The sequence below is a fragment of the Lipotes vexillifer genome, unplaced genomic scaffold (assembly GCF_000442215.2).
Source record: "Lipotes vexillifer unplaced genomic scaffold, Lipotes_vexillifer_v1.1 scaffold22, whole genome shotgun sequence".
Classification (NCBI taxonomy): Eukaryota; Metazoa; Chordata; class Mammalia; order Artiodactyla; family Lipotidae; genus Lipotes; species Lipotes vexillifer.
Window position 1 is genome coordinate 3,083,974 of NW_006779050.1, and position 17,999 is coordinate 3,101,972.

A 17,999-nucleotide genomic window follows, 5' to 3' on the forward strand; every position below is an offset into this window, starting at 1 on the left:
TGATTCAGGAAATGAAGTGACAGCTCTGAAGGTAGAAAATAAGTTGTGGCATAGCTTTTAATGAAAAGCTTTGTTTAATAATTAACCATGTTTGAAGTAGTAACAAAACAGAAAATTAATAAAGTATGTTCTCTTCATGGAGAAACCAAATCTCATTCAAAATGTAAATAAAACTAATTTATGTGGATTTAATGTCTTTATTTGAAGTACTATGTAAAAAAAAAATGATCGTCTTAAACTTTATTGTCATTTCAGAGTATCTGACTGTATTCTCTCAGATGATTGCATTCCATGATCCAGAGTTAAGCAATCATCTCAATGAAATTGGATTTATTCCAGATGTAAGTACTTGTTGCATTAATAGAAATGAGGTAAAAAAAATAAAGCAGAAATCGGCAGCACAACAAAGTACTGTTTTAAAAGTTTTGTTGTCCTAAGAAGTCCATGTATCTAAACAAGTTCCTGCTACTAATTATAGTCTTTTGTTATAAAGTTTGTGTGGTTACCTTCCATATTCTCACTTTAAGTAAAGGGGAAGTATCTTATTTTTCTTGATACTATCAAATTATTTTTAAAACCCCAGTAGTGTGAGTGTTGTATTAAACTGTGATGTTAGCAGTTTTCACTTGGATTTTTTGATATTCAGGCCTGTTTTTGAAGAAGTAGGAAATTTGAACTTAGTAAATTCTTAAGTAGCTGCTTCTGTGTTTTGCTTGATACATTACCTTGGAAACTTTGCCAGATTTTGGCTTACTTCATTAGCTTCTTAGGTTCCTTATCAAACCAAAAGTCAGAGTTGACTGTCAAAGGTTAGCCAAGGTATAGCTTAGCCTATTACTCACATGTAGTATGTGACATGGACTCAAACCTCTTTTAAAAGACAGCTGGAGTACAGTATCACAGGACTTTGTAAAACAAAACAAAACAAAAAATAACCTTTTTGAGATAGCAATCTCCTTATTCTATCTTAACCTTCTTTGTTTCCTGATCATACCTTTCCTCTTAAGGCTTATATCCAGAAACCCATATGTTGATGGTAAGACTAGGGGTGAAAAATGTTTATATTAACACTATACTAATGCATTTAAAGTGTTAACAGTAACACTTACAGTATAAATACTTGCAGGGTGCTTTGAAGTTTAAAAGTACTTTCACAAGCATTTCATTTGATTCTCAAGACAAATCTGTAAGGTGTATGAAGCAAGTAATTTCAGCATTAGTAGATAAGAAATTTATTGTTTGAGAAGGTAACAAAACTAAATAGTCTCAGAACATAAACCTTTAACTTATGTCATTTGACAGCCCTCTGCCCCTAGTCTGGTTCATCTTCCAGTGGGAGAACAGAGACTAAAACATAGGTGTACTAATTCTAGTTCATTGCTCTGTGTGTTGCACTGTAATTCTGTGATGTCATCGTCAGGCCTAAAGTAGCCATCCTTCATATATACAGTGGTATTTGCTTCTAGGCCTATGGAGAAGCACCTTTCATTTGAGTACATGGCTTGCTCAATGAGGGCTCCAAAAAATATATATACATATTATAAAACAAAATAAGATCAAACCCTATAATTATGTATAGAGATAGAAAACTTTGTAAAAATTTAACCAGTATATATATTATCATATTAAGTATTCATTTTTACATAACCCTACCTTTCCTGCTTCACATTATGAATGTGAGATATGGCATAAGACAATACTAGATTAAATCTTATGGCTAGAGTTGAAGAAATTATAAAGGAACTGATTGCCGAGTTGGTAATTGTTTTAGGTTTCTGAGGGAAAAAATACTATGATATAGACTTAAAAAAAAGGATAATTCTTTTTAAAAAATTCCCTTGAAAGCACCTAATTGTGCTCAGTGACTAAACAGAAAACTACACTGCTTTAGTTAGAGTTTTAGATTGAGAAGAATCATTTATGTAGAAAAATATGTATGGAATTATAAAGATAGTCTGATAAAATCCTTAGACATATTCATGAACATAGTATTAAAAAATCACATATGGAAAAATGATTTATCTTTGCTTAATCAGAAAAATTAAACTCTGTAAGTGTATGGTATATGAGAAGAGGCAAGCAAAAAAACATTGTTAAAAAATAATGTGGACATATATTAAGTGCTTACTGTGCACTAAGCACTGCTCTAACCCTCTTTAAGCACTCCTCTAATCCTCACAAGTGTGCAATCTAATTAAACAATGACTATTAAATATTTATACATAAAATCAATTTGGGAAAGGCTAATAGCATGATGGAAGTAAAATTCTAGGTAACAATAACATGAAAGGTAAGAGTCAGTGGGATTTCAACTTAAAAGTGTTCTAATGATTTTGTATCATTTGAGGGGAAAGTAAATATGTTCTTTATATTTAGACATCAAGTCAGGCATCCTTTCAGATCTGGGATTTGATTTTACCCTACTCAAAAGCTAATAAATGAGCCTGTTACTGTTTCATGGATATTGGCAGAAAATCCAAGAATCCTGTGTCAGAGACAAAGGACTTTCTCACTCACAGCACAGCAAGCAGCATGAGCATTAGCATATTTGTCTTGATTTCCCTTGCTTCCAAATCCCATAGAGACGACACAGAGGGTCCAAATGATACCTGCATAATGCAGTGGATTGCATTATAGGAGAGGAACTCCGAGTTTAGGGAACTTGATTTTTTTTTTTTAATGGATATTAAACATATCTTCCCTTTACTCTGGAGAGAGAAAGAAAGAGAGAGAGAGAGAGAGAGAGAGAGAGAGGCTATCTTTTTCTTCTGAGGCTATAAGAAAACCTGTCTGTTGCTGCAAAACGAGTCTCTATCTCTGTTTACCAAGGCTATTTTTGTACAAACATTGTTGAAACTATACTGCAGAACAAAGGGCAGTTAGTGTCTCTGCTCACAAGAAATGTAGAAGTACAGGAATGCATATTAAAATTTTAATGGTACTCACTAAAAGAACAGAAAGAAAATGTATAACTTTTAAATGGAATGGGGGAGTGTGGAACAAAGGAAAGTCATCCACCCTTTTAAAAACATAGAGAAAACACAGAAAGAGGGTAAGCTAAGTAGATTACCGAATAAAGGAAATTTTTGGATATTTTAAAAAATCGATCTATATGCTGTTTATAAGAGACAAATGTAAAAATTTAAGGATATTGGTCAAAAAGGAAATTTAAAAAATAGGCAAATATTAACCAAAAGAAAACTAATGCAGTGATATTAATATAAACTAGTAAAACAGAAAGCACAAAATAAACCCATCCAGGTATGGAATTTGGTATATGACAGAAATGGCTCTATAAGTCAATTTGAAAAGATTATTCAATAAATGGCCCTGATGCAATTGGGTAACTATATGGGGGGAGGTAGGAATCAAAGCCAACCTCACACCATACATAAAAATAAGTTCTAGCTTGCCTAGAAGACATACATATGGAATGTCGGATTTATAATTTCCATCTAGGAAGGAATTCTTACAGAAGTTATAGAAAGTACAAAACATAATATTTAAAGAAGAGAGAATTAGAATTGAGGAACGGTAGAAAGGGGCTTTCCATTATATTGGAATCTATAATGTACTATTTTGCTTTAAAAATTTTTCAAAGCATTTGTGACAAAATGTTAGTTAATGTTTGTTAAATCTGAGTGGAGGGTACTTTAGTGTTTGTTAAATGTGCTGCTATATAAGGTGAGTTAATTATTTAATAATTCAATAATTTTGATATAATATCTTTATTCTATTTAGCTTCCCTCTCCATTATGACCCTCTCCTGTAATTACTGGGGTATTTTTGTATAACTTCTTGTAAAATCTTCAATACTAGTAATGTGAAAGTAATATTGATTCATATATATATATAGTGTGATTAGTTTTATGTGACATTCATAAGTCACATGGAGTGGGGGACAGTTCCTTGTGGGTTGAGAATGTCCAGTATGTGGCAAATACTGAGCATCCCTGGCCCCCAGCCACTGATTGTCTATAATAATCCTCTAATCATTGTGACAATAAAACACCTACGCATTATTTCTGAAAAATGACTCTACATGTATTTCCAAACATCCTCTAGGGAACACTTCTATCACTATTGAAGAGTCCTAGAGTTAACAAAAGAGAAGTTAGGGGAAAGAGAATATATCTTAACCTGGAGGAAATTCCCTTTTCTCTGACTGTTCCTTTGCCATGGAGGAAGGCAAAAGGAAAGATATTTAACACAGTTAAAATGTTAATAGGAAGATTGTTTTTTGAAATCTTGATTTTTTTGTGTGTGTTTTGTTGGCCTGTTTCTCAAGTTTGGAGATAACATGAAAATGTTGAGACTATTTTTAAATTTAATTTTGCAAAAAGATTTGATGTTTTTAACGTAGAGATTATTGACAATGAATAGTGGTGGGAGAGGTATGATGAAATGGAGAATTTTTATAACAGTTTTCTTATTCTATTAATAATCACATATTTTTAGTTACATGTCAGTTTGTATGTGCAGTCTTGCTTTCTTTTTTTTTTCCCGAATTATTGCCTTCAGTGTTCTACCTTTAAGATGATTGATATGTTATACAGCAGAAACTAACACACCATTGTAAAGCAATTATACTCCAATAAACATGTTAAAAAAAAAAAAAGATGATTGCTTAGGTGACTTTCTGTACCTCCAACAACAATACAGGCTAGGATTCATCAAGGGCAAATGTGGACACTTTGGTAATGAGATCCCAAACTGAGTTTCCTGCTCAATAACTAATCCTATCAAAGTAAGCCCTCATTAATCTTCCATCATTAAAATGCAGACTACTATTGCAGGAAAGATTGTGATTTCTGGCTCCTTTCCATTTGCCGTGGGTCACAGAACTCTGAATACTGAGTTTATTTCCATTTCTCTAGGATGTGGGTCTGAATACTGAGTACTGCTGAAGCTTGAATAGTTAGGCATATTGTGATGCTTAGATTATATATATTATGGTAGTTATGCGATTTACATATAAATAGGGTGAATAGTGTGTATTTGGCAAAATTGGGGCCAGAGTGATTTTTATCATTTCTGTCTTGGTGTATGTTCTGCTTCTGAAAACATACCAGGCCTTTGAAATGAGAACAGGAAAGTATGCTTCTTCATTCTTAAGGAAACTATTTTTCTGAAATGCTATAAATAGCATTCAACCTGCAAATTATGAAAAGTTGTCCGGTGGCCAGTAAGAGAAATGATAAGGGCTGTATCTCAGTACTATATGTGCCTCTTGAACCTACTGTCTGCTAAAGATAAAGCTAACAAATTCAGTGATAAGCAAGTCTGCTGGCAAAACTATTGTCATTTAACTACAGTCTTAATGGATGCTTATATTACTACTGATTTTCTCCCTCCCTAAAAGTTTTCAAAATTTATATTGAGCTTTGTACTAACCAAAAATGTGAAAGGATTTCTCAGAAATATTTATGTATTTGTTTGTTTTGTTTGTTCATTTGTTCATTCATTCCTGGCCTTCATGTTGTTATTGTTACATAAAGAAATTTTAGGTTTTAATCTAAAGAGGAGATTAGTGACAATGAGCTTTTTAGATTTTTGTCAAGTGTGGTTACAGGGTAAATTAGGAAGTTGCACCCTGTTTAGAGTCTCCCATAACAAAGAGTCCCCACTAACCTGTTCTAATCCATCTGTGGAGGGCCAGGATGTGTCCTTTGACTAGCTATTGCTGGTTGAGAGACAAGTAAAATGAAGTATATGCTTAGTGAAATAAGTCAGACAAAGACAAATACTATATGATACCACTTATATGTGGAATCTAAAAAATAATATAAATGAATCTATATACAGAACAGAAATAGACTCGCAGACACAGAAAACAAATTTATGGTTACCAAAGGGGAGAGGGAGCAGGGGAGGGACAAATTAAGGGTATGGGATTAACGGAAACAAACTACTATACCTAAAATAGGTAAGCAACAGAATTTACTGCATAGCACAGGGGATTACACCCAATATCTTATAATAACCTATAATAGAATGTACTCTACAGAAAACAAAAGAAAACAAACCTGAATCACTGTCCTGTACATCTAAAACTAACACAATGTTGTAAATCATCTATACTTCAATTTTTTTTTTTTGCGGTACGCGGGCCTCTCACTGTTGTGGCCTCTCCCAATTGCGGAGCACAGACTCTGGACGCGCAGGCTCAGCGGCCATGGCTTACGGGCCCAGCCACTCCGTGGCATGTGGGATCTTCCCGGACCGGGCCATGAACCCGTGTCCCCTGCATCGGCAGGCGGACTGTCAACCATAGCGCCACCAGGGAAGCCCTATACTTCAATTTTTTTTTTTTTTAAAAAAAAGAAGGATGTATGGTATGATGCAGCAGTTCTCAAACTTTTTGATCGGTCTTAGGACCCATTCACGATTTTTAAAATTATCAAATATCCCAGAGTTTTTATGAGGGTTTATATCTCTTAGTATTTACTGAGACATTTAAAAAAATATGTATTTATTTATTTAAAAATGACCATAACGAAACCATTGCATGTTAACAAAATAACATTTTTCTGAAAAATAATTTTTTTCCAAAACAGACAAAAAATAATGGAGGAGTGGTATTGTTTTATATTTTTGCAATTTCTACTTAATAGAGGAAAGTTAGATTCTCATACCTGCTTCTAAATTCAATCCGGTTGCAATACCTTGTTTTAGTTGAAGTACATGAAGAAAATCTGGTGGCCCTACATGGGCATGTAATGGCAAAGGACCTTTTCAGACAGTGGTAGTTTCTTAAACCTTAACTGCAATGTACAATCTAAAACTATATCAGTGAACTTTTCAGATTCTTTTATATTCAAGTCCATCAATCTATCTTGCACTGTGAATGGCTCTTTTACCCATACATGATTTTGTAATGTTGTGCATTGGTCATTTAGAAAATACTGGTGCACTGAATTATGCAGATCTTTCAACTATGAGACATTTTATTATACAATATCAAAAAAATCACATTCGTTAATATCACCACTTATCTCATCCAAAAAGTCATTAAGTATTGAGAAGCTGCCAAGCTAACAGTGGCAGATACAAGTTTTCCAAAATTATAATCTTCACCTGACAGCTAGAGTTGTTTCTTGAAGTGAAAGGTTCACTTCATTTTTGAGAAATATCTGCCAAATATCCAAACCTGAAAAAAATTATTGTTTTTATGTCATTCTTACAAGTAAAACATGGCATTTCTTGAAAAAAAAACACCTACATTCACTCATAGCTGAAATGATTGCCCAAGTGCTTTTTTCTCAAGACAATCTTTTTTTTTTTTACACTAAGCAACAGATTTTTTTTAAAACATCTTTATTGGAGTATAATTGCTTTACAATGGTGTGTTAGTTTCTGCTATATAACAAGGTGAATCAGCTATACATATACATATATCCCCATATCCCCTCCCTCTTGCGTCTCCCTTGCACCCTCCCTATCCCACCCCTCTAGGTGGTCACAAAGCACCGAGCTGATCTCCCCGTGCTATGCTGCTGCTTCCCACTAGCTATCTCTTTTAAGATTAGTAGTGTTTGTATATATGTCCACGCCACTCTCTCACTTTGTCCCAGCTTACTCTTCCCCCTCCCCATATGCTCAAGTCCATTCTCTAGTAGGTCTGTCTTTATTCCCATCTTGCCCCTAGGTTCTTCATGACCATTTTTTTGTTTGTTTTTAAGATTCCATATATATGTGTTAGTATACGGTATTTGTTTTTCTCTTTCTGACTTACGTCACTTGGTATGACAGACTCTAGGTCCATCCACCACACTACAGATAACTAAATTTCGTTTCTTTTTATGGCTGAGTAATATTCCACTGTATATATGTGCCACATCTTCTTTATCCATTCATCTGTTCATAGACATTTAGGTTGCTTCCATGTCCTGGCTATTGTAAATAGAGCTGTAATGAACATTGTGTTACATGACTCTTTTTGAATTATGGTTTTCTCAGGGTATATGCCCAGTAATGGGATTGATGGGTCGTATGGTAGTTCTATTTGTAGTTTTTAAAGGAACCTCCATACTGTTCTCCATAGTGGCTGTATCAATTTACATTGCCACCAACAGTGTAAGAGTGTTCCCTTTTGTCCACACCCTCTCCAGCATTTATTGTTTGTAGATTTTTTGATGTTGGCCATTCTCACTGGTGTGAGATGATATCTCATTGTAGTTTTGATTTGCAGTTCTCTAAAGATTAATGATGTTGAGCAGTCTTTCATGTGTTTGTTGGCAATCTGTATATATTCTTTGGAGAAATGTCTATTTAGGTCTTCGGCCCATTTTTGGATTGGGTTGTTTGTTCTCTTGATATTGAGCTGCATGAGCTGCTTGTAAATTTTGGAGATTAATCCTTTGTCCGTTGCTTCATTTGTAAATATTTTCTCCCATTCTGAGGGTTGTCTTTTGGTCTTATTTATGGTTTCCTTTGTTGTGCAAAAGCTTTGAAGTTTCATTAGGTCCCTTTTGTTTATTTTTGTTTTTATTTCCATTTCTCTAGGATGTGGGTCAAGAAGAACCCTGCTGTGATTTATGTCATAGCGTGTTCTGCCTATGTTTTCCTCTAAGAGTTTGATAGTGTCTGGCCTTACATTTCAGTCTTTAACCCATTTTGAGTTTATTTCTGTGTATGGTGTTAGGGAGTGTCATAATTTCATACTTTCACATGTAGCTGTCCAGTTTTCCCACCACCACTTATTGAAGAGGCTGTCTTTTCTCCATTGCATATTCTTGCTTCATTTATCAAAGATAAGGTGACCATATGTGCGTGGGTTTATCTCTTGGCTTTCTTTCCTATTCCATTGATCTATATTTCTGTTTTTGTGCCAGTACCATACTGTCTTGATTACTGTAGCTTTGTAGTATAGTCTGAAGTCAGGGAGCCTGATTCCTCCAGCTCTGTATTTCTTTCTCAAGATTGCTTTGGCTATTCGGGATCTTTTGTGTTTCCATACAAATTGTGAAATTTTTTGTTCTAGTTCTGTGAAAAATGCCAGTGGTAGTTTGATAGGGATTGCATTGAATCTGTAGAGTGCTTTGGGTAGTAAAGTCATTTTCACAGTGTTGATTCTTCCAATCCAAGAACATGGTATATCTCTCCATCTGTTTGTATCATCTTTAATTTATTTCATCAGTGTCTTATAATTTTCTGCATACAGGTCTTTTGTCTCCTTAGGTAGGTTTATTCCTAGGTATTTTATTCTTTTTTTTGCAGTGGTAAATGGGAGTGTTTTCTTAATTTCACTTTCAGATTTTTCATCACTAGTGTATAAGAATGCCAGAGATTTCTGTGCATTAATTTTGTATCCTTCTGCTTTACCAAATTCATTGATTAGCTCTAGTAGTTTTCTAGTAGCATGTTTACAATTCTCTATGTGTAGTATCATGTCACTTGCAAACAGTGACAGCTTTACTTCTTCTTTTCCAATTTGGGTTCCTTTTATTTCTTTTTCTTCTCTGATTGCTGTGACTAAAACTTCCAAAACTATTTTGAATAAGAGTGGTGAGTGTGGGCAACCTTGTCTTGTTCTTGATCTTAGTGGGAGTGGTTTCGGTTTTTAAACATTGAGGACGATGTTGGCTGTGGGTTTGTCATATATGGCCTTTATTATGTTGAGGAAAGTTCCCTCTATGCCTACTTTCTGCAGGGTTTTTATCATAAATGGGTGTTGAATTTTGTCAAAAGCTTTTTCTGCATCGATTGAGATGATCATATGGTTTTTCTCCAGATTGTTCATATGGTGTATCACGTTGATTGATTTGCGTATATTGAAGAATCCTTGCATTCCTGGAATAAACCCCACTTAATCATTGTGTATGATCCTTTTAATGTGCTGTTGAATTCTGTTTGCTAGTATTTTGTTGAGGATTTTTGCATCTATGTTCATCAGTGATATTGGCCTGTAGTTTTCTTTCTTTGTGACATCTTTGTCTGGTTTTGGTATCAGGGTGATGGTGGCCTCGTAGAATGAGTTTGGGAGTGTTACTCCCTGCTGTATTTTGGAAGAGTTTGAGAAGGATAGGTGTTAGCTCTTCTCTAAATGTTTGATAGAATTCGCCTGTGAAGCCATCTGGTCCTGGGCTTTTGTTTGTTGGAAGATTTTTAATCACAGTTTCAATTTCAGTGCTTGTGATTGGTCTGTTCATATTTTCTATTTCTTCCTGGTTCAGTCTCAGAAAGTTGTGCATTTCTAAGAATTTGTCCATTTCTTCCAGGTTGTCCATTTTATTGGCATAGAGTTGCTTGTAGTAATCTCTCATGATCCTTTGTATTTCTACAGTGTCAGTTGTTACTCCTTTTTCATTTCTATTTCTATTGATTTGAGTCTTCTCCCTGTTTTTCTTGATGAGTCTGGCTAATGGTTTATCACTTTCGTTTATCTTCTCAAGGAACGAGCTTTTAGTTTTATTGATCTTTGCTATCGTTTCCTTCATTTCTTTTTCATTTATTTCTGATCTGATCTTTATGATTTCTTTCCATCTGCTAACTTTGGGGTTTTTTTGTTCTTCTTTCTCTAATTGCTTTAGGTGTAAGGTTAGGTTGTTTATTTGAGATGTTTCTTGTTTCTTAAGGTAGTATTGTATTGCTATAAACTTCCCTCTTAGAACTGGTTTTTCTGTATCCCATAGGTTTTGGGTCATCACGTTTTCATTGTCATTTGTTTCTAGGTATTTTTTGATACCCTCGTTGATTTCTTCAGTGATCTCGTAGTTATTAAGTAGTGTATTGTTTAGCCTCCATGTGTTTGTATTTTTTACAGATTTTTTTCCTGTAATTGATATCTCGTCTCATAGCATTGTGGTCAGATAATATGCTTGATACACTTTCAATTTTCTTAAATTTACCAAGGCTTGATTTGTGACCCAAGATATGATCTATCCTGGAGAATGTTCCATGAACACTTGAGAAGAAAGTGTATTCTGTTGCTTTTGGATGGAATGTTCTACAAATATCAATTAAGTCCATCTTGTTTAATGTATCATTTAAAGCTTGTGTTTCCTTATTTATTTTCATTTTGAATGGTCTGCCCACTGGTGAAAGTGGGGTGTTAAAGTCCCCTACTATGATTGTGTTACTGTCAATTTCCCCTTTTATGACTGTTAGCCATTGACTTATGTATTGAGGTGCTCCTATGTTGGGTGCATAAATATTTACAATTGTTATATCTTCTTCTTGGATTGATCCCTTGATCATTATGTAGTGTCTTTCTTTGTCTCTTGTAATAGTCTTTGTTTTACAGTCTGTTTTGTCTGATATGAGAATTGCTACTCCAGCTTTCTTTTGATTTCCATTTGCATGGAATATCTTTTTCCATCCCCTCAGTTTCAGTCTGTATGTGTCCCTAGGTCTGAAGTGGGTGTGTTGTAGACAGCATATGTACTGATCTTGTTTTCGTTTCCATTCAGCCAGTCTGTGTCTTTTGGTGGAAGCATTTAATCCCTTTACATTTAAGATAATTATCTATATGTATGTTCCTATTACCATTTTCTTAATTGTTTTGGGTTTGTTACTGTAGGTTTTTTCCTTGTCTTGTGTATCTTGCCTAGAGAAGTTCCTTTAGCATTTGCTGTAAAGCTGGTTTGGTGGTGCTGAATTCTCTTAGCCTTTTCTTGTCTGTAAAGGTTTTAATTTCTCTGTCAAATCTGAATGAGATCCTTGCTGGGTAGAGTAGTCTTGTTTGTAGGTTTTTCTCCTTCATCTCTTTAAATATGTCCTGCCACTCCCTTCTGGCTTGCAGAGTTTCTGCTGAAAGGTAAGCTGTTAACATTATGGGGATTCCCTTGTGTGTTATTTGTTGTTTTTCCCTTGCTACTTTTAATATTTTTTCTTTTTGTTTAATTTTTGAGTTTGATTAATATGTGTCTTGGCATGTTTCTCCTTGGATTTATCCTGTATGGGATTCTCTGTGCTTCCTGGACTTGAATAACTATTTACTTTTCAATATTAGAGAAGTTTTCAACTATAATCCCTTGAAATATTTTCTCAGTCCCTTTCTTTTTCTGTTCTTCTGGGACCCCTATAATTCGAACGTTGGTGCGTTTAATGTTGTCCCAGAGGTCTCTGAGAGTCTCCTCAATTCTTTTCATTCTTTTTTCTTTATTTTGCTCTGCAGTAGTTACTTGCACTCTTTTACCTTCCAGGTCACTTATCCATTCTTCTGCATCAGTTTTTCTGCTATTGATTCCTTCTAGAGAATTTTTTATTTCATTTATTGTGTTGTTCATCCCTGTTTGTTTGCTCTTTAGTTCTTCTAAGTCCTTGTTAAACGTTTCTTGTATTTTTTCCATTCTATTTCCAGGATTTTGGATCATCTTTACTATCATTATTCTGAATTCTTTTTCAGGTAAACTGCCTGTTTCCTCTTCATTTGTTAGGTCTGGTGTTTTTTGCCTTGCTCCTTCATCTGCTGTGTGTTTCTCTGTCTTCTCATTTTGATTAACTTACTGTGTTTGTGGTCTCCTTTTCGCAGGCTACAAGTTCATAGTTCCCGTTTTTGGTGTCTGTCCCCAGTGGCTAAGGTTGGTTCAGTGGGTTGTGTAGGCTTCCTGGTGGAAGAGACTAGTGCCTGTGTTCTGGTGGATGAGGCTGAATCTTGTCTTTCTGGTGGGCAGGTCCACGTCTGGTGGTATGTTTTGGGGGGTCTGTGGCCTTATTATGATTTTAGGCAGCCTCTCTGCTAATGGATGGGGTTGTGTTCCTGTCTTTCTAGTTGTTTGGCATAGGGTGTCCAGCACTGTAGCTTGCTCTTCATTGAGTGGAGCTGTGTGTTGGGGTTGAGATGGAGATCTCTGGGAGATTTTCACCATTTGATAATATGTGGAGCGGGGAGGTCTCTTGTGGACCAGTGTCCTGAACTTGGCTCTCCTACCTCAGAGGCACAGCCCTGATGCCTGGCTGGAGCACCAAGAGCCTGTCATCCACACAGCTCAGAATAAAAGGGAGAAAAAAAAGAAAGAAAGAAGAAGATAAAATAAAACAAAGTTATTAAAATAAAAAATAATTATTAAAAAAAAATTTTTAAGTAATAAAAAAAAGGACAGACAGAACACTAGGCCAAATGGTAAAAGCAAAGCTATACAGACAAAATCACACACAGAAGCACACACATAAACACAAAAAGACAAAAAGGGAAAAATATATATATATATCATCGCTCCCAAAGTCCACCTCCTCAATTTGGGATGATTCGTTGTCTATTCAGGTATTCCACAGATGCAGGCTACATGAAGTTGATTGTGGAGTTTTCGTCCGCTGCTCCTGAGGCTGCTGAGGGAGATTCCCTTTCTCTGTTCGCACATCTCCCGGGGTTCAGTTTTGGATTTGGCCCCGCCTCAGCATGCAGGTTGCCTGAGGGCATCTGTGTCCACCCAGACAGGATAGGGTTAGAGGAGCAGCTGATTCGGGGGCTCTGGCTCACTCAGCCCGGGGGGATGGAGGGATATGGAGTGTGGGGCGAACCTGTGGCGGCAGAGGCCAGCGTGACTTTGCACCAGCCTGATGCGTGCCGTGTGTTCTCCCGGGGAAGTTGTCCCTGGATTACGGGACCCTGGCACTGGCGGGCTGCACAGGCTCCCGGGAGGGGAGGTGTGGATAGCGACCTGTGCTTGCACACAGGCTCCTTGGTGGCGGCAGCAGCAGCCTTAGCGTGTCATGCCCGTCTCCGGGTCGGAGCTTTTAGCTGCGGCTCGCGCCCGCCTCTGGAGCTCCTTTAAGCCGCGCTCTGAAACCCCTCACCTTGCGCACCAGGAAACAAAGAGGCAAGAAAAAGTCTCTTCCCTCTTCGGCAGCTCCAGACTTTTTCCCGGACTCCCTCCCAGCTAGCTGTGGCGCACTAGCCCCCTTCAGGCTGTGTTCACGCAGCCAACCCCAGTCCTCTCCCGGGGATCCAACCTCTGAAGCCCGAGCCTCAGCTCCCAGCCCCCACCCGTCCCGGTGGGTGAGCAGATAAGCCTCTTGGTCTGGTGAATGCTGGTCAGCACCGATCCTCTGTGCGGGAATCTCTCCGCTTTGCCCTCTGCACCCCTGTTATCGCGCTCTCCTCTCTGGCCCCCGAAGCTCCCCTCTCCGCCACCGGCAGTCTCTGCCTGCGAAGGGGCTTCCTAGTGTGTGGAAACCTTTCATCCTTCACAGCTCCCTCCCCCAGGTGCAGGTCCTGTCCCTTTTGTTTTGTCTCTGTTTTTTCTTTTTTCTTTTGCCCTACCCAGGTACGTGGGGAGTTTCTTGCCTTTTGGGAGGCCTGAGGTCTGCCAGCGTTCAGTAGGTGTTCTGTAGGAGTTGTTCCACATGTAGAGACATTTCTGATGTATTTGTGGGGTGGAAGGTGATCTCCACGTCTTACTCTTCCGCCATCTTGAAGCTCCCTCTCAAAACAATCTTTTTCTTCAGTACACAGTGCAAGTACTTTATGCATACTTCTGATTTTGTCTCATGGAATATTTTAAAAAATATTTAACAAAATTAATAATTTTTACTCCTTCACAAGAATATGACTTCTATAATTTAGTGCCACTACCTTGATTTGTGATGAGGTGCCAGTAGTTTTATTCACCAGTGGTTTTTTTTGCACCATTAGCTCAAATGTTAACATAGTAAAAAAGAGCAAAAACATCTCAGTATTGTTATAAAAATAGCTTTGAAGTTGGGGGCCCCTGAAGGGTCTTGAAGGTCCCCAGAAGTCTGTGACCACAGTTTGTGTAAGCACTCAGACACTGGTGTCAAATGGGGCAGGGTTCTCATCCGGACTCTTCAACTTACTAGCTAAACACTTAAGTTAGTTTTTCTTATCCACAGTCCTCTTAATGTTGATTATAATAAATCTTACTTCTTAGGATTATTGTGGTGATTAAATGAGATAATACATATAAACCGTTTAACACATTTCCAGGTACATAGTTAGTATTAAGGGCTTAACCATTATAGGTGTTCTTGTTTTACTTATTAGAATCTGTTCATGTTGTACTGTTTCTTTGGTTATGTTAATATGATTAACATTTTAAAAAGCATTATATTACAAGCTATAATGGATATATTATTTTGCTGCATTAGTTAACAAACACTTTGCTGGAGGAAATATGATACAACAATAAAGACTTTCTTGTTTGTCCAAGTTGGTGAGATTGCCACTTCATTTTAAATTTTAACCTTTTTTATTGCTTGATTTTTAAGGTACTTTTCCGTCTCCCAGAAGGTGTTATATAGTGCATCTTATAGATTCAATACAGTCATTAATGTGCCAGGCACTGTGTTCCATACTACTTTGTTTTATCTATAAGAATGCAGTATTTATTGGCTGCTTTATTAAGATAAAGATTAGAAATAGATAATCTTTTGTTTCAGGGTTACTGATTCACAAAAATATCAGAATATAATTTTTTTCTATTTAAAATATTCTGAAGAGTTGCTCTGTAAATCACTGTTATCATATAGATTTATAATTCTCACCTCCTGACTTTTGTCCCCTTGTTGCTGGTTATGAAGGCAGGTTTTGTACTTACAAATGTTTCCCCAAGATTCTAAGAAGATAGGAGTACTGTTAAATAAGGAGAGCTATTTATTACCGCTTTTGCCTGTATTATGTAGTTTTTTTATTTATGTGAAACCCTTTCCCATTCCAACGAATTTATCCTGGTTTAACGTAAGCCATCATCTTTGTTCATTGTTGAAAAAGCTAACAGTCTTTTGAAAATGAGTAACACAGTGGAAGAATACAAATGTTTTATGGGACATATTCTTTATTTTCAAGAATTTTCCTTCATATCAAGTCATGTTATTTTATATGTGGTTAAGAAGGGAATAGTGAGTCAGATATAGACAAAATAAAGGGTCTTGTAGAATTTGAAAAGTTGAGGGAAAAGATTTTATGTAAGAATTTTTGAAATTTTGTGAACTCAGAGTAGTTGACATGGGATTGAGGAATATAGATTCTGAGAGCCAACAGGAATAGAAATACTTTAGCCTTCTTCATCTGTGCCTTGCATTAATTGAGTCTACCTCGACCTGTGAAACATAATGTACAGTTCCCAGTGCTCAGGATTCTCTTCTCTTTACCTTCCACTCCTATCTCCTGGTTCCAAAATGTGTGTAGCTTTTGTTAGATGGCTTCATGAGGTTAACTCAGAATTTTGGGTTGTTGAAATAATTTCCTATTGTAGAAGCTTCTGGGCTGTTATTAAGAATGATAATTGTACTTCCTATGCTGATATCTGATATATGCCACATCTTCTGCCAGGTGTTTTAGAGCCATTAACTAATCTTCACAATAATCCTAAAGGTTCAAAGAGATATGTAGCTACCAGATGACAAAACCAGAGTTTCAAAGTTTCAAGAAAATATATGAAAATCTACTGCTTTGAAAAGCTGCTGTTTTTCAAGCATCCTTTACTTGAATGGCTAGATGTACATTTTTCTAAGGCAGAGAATCATTGCAAGGCATCCATCTAATGGTCAACATGCATTTTACAGAGGTGGCTTACTGTAACTTAAACATAAAAATGTTTTTGACTTGAGGTAAACAGAAAATATGTTCATAAAAAAATAGATTAATAAAGTCAATTAGAAGAGACTCCCTTTTGTATTAATTTTTATTATTACTATGTATATTAGAGAGAGAACACATAATATGTTTGTAAATAAATCCATTTGACAAAAGATTCACCTAGAGTTTATTATAAGAAATATTTCCTTTTTTAATCTTTTTCATTTTTATATATTTGTAAGTTTTTGAGCCTTAATTTTCTGCTCTTGAAAATCAAGTTAATGAGCCCCTGCCTTTGTTTTTCCTATTGATGTTTCTAACTTTGACATTACCAGACCATATAGAAAGACTTCATGAAATGGTTAATAACACTATACTTTCTTGATTATTGCTAGGGGGCAGTATTTACTCAGCTGACTCTTTCAGCAGACTAGCACTAGGCTAATTCAGGAACATATAATTTCATGATCTGGAGAAAACAGAATGTATGAATGTATGATTTCTTTTCACTGGGTTTGTTTCCAACTTTAAATCGGGAAGTAGCTAATAATATCTCTAACTTAATAAGACTAATTTTATGTATTTTTCATATTTGTAAGAAAACATTTCATTATTTGTTATTTTTTAAATTAAAACCTAAACTACCCTAGTATTCAAAATTATCTTATTTTGCTGTTTTTTTTGTATCAGACTGTATTATGAAGATATAGCAATATGCTAAGAAATTATTTAAGATGAAAATATCAGTTAAAATTTTAATAGGGAGAAATAATAGAAGGAATAAATAACAGGCATTACAGTCTCACAGAGTATATTACATATTTATTTACTTGACTTTAGTTGGTAAGCAGTGACTGGTGCTGGTGAGAACCTAGTTGTTATGTATTAAAGAAATTTATTGAACTTGAATTATTACTTTTCAAATATTTATTAGAATATGCTTCATTTTGCTTATTTCTAATAACTGTTTTCATAATTGTTGTCAAAGAATAGGTATATAGTTCAACATTTCAAGTTTAATGTTTTTTCCATACTTGCCACTATTTAATATGAAGGATACACACACACACATACACACCCCAAGGAAGATTAACTGATTTTCTCTTTATTTCATATGTATTGAAAACTTCTAAATAAATTGTGTAATCTTGTGACTATTTAATCTTTTAATCTGTCCCTTTCAAATATCTTTATTATATATATTTCATTCTTTTAACAAATATTTGAGTGCCTGTTATGTACCAGACGTTTTCCTAGGCCCTGGTTACATAAATGGAAAAAAAAAAAAAAAAGACAGAAATCTCTGCCCTCATTCAACTTATATTTTAGTGGGGGGCAGACAATAAAGATAAATATACTTTGTGGTATGTTAGGTAGTGATAAGTACTGAACAAAAAGACAGCTAAATCAGGGACATGGAGGTTAAGTGCTCAGGTGAAGGAGGGATTGAATATTTCAGTAAGGTAAAGCCTCACAGAAAAGGTGACTTCTGAATAAATGCCTTAATGAATTGAGGGAA

The 17,999-nt window shown here is 35.7% G+C and overlaps 1 protein-coding gene across 3 annotated transcripts in view; it reads left to right on the top strand.

Moving 5' to 3' along the window:
- Window positions 1-17,999, top strand: part of TBCK (TBC1 domain containing kinase) — a 236,479-nt gene that overhangs the window by 104,797 nt on the left and 113,683 nt on the right. For all 3 annotated transcript variants that reach the window (XM_007452155.1, XM_007452154.1, XM_007452156.1), the window contains one exon: window positions 256-341. In XM_007452155.1, the coding sequence (XP_007452217.1) occupies window positions 256-341 (86 nt within the window). The remainder of the gene's footprint in view (window positions 1-255; window positions 342-17,999) is intronic.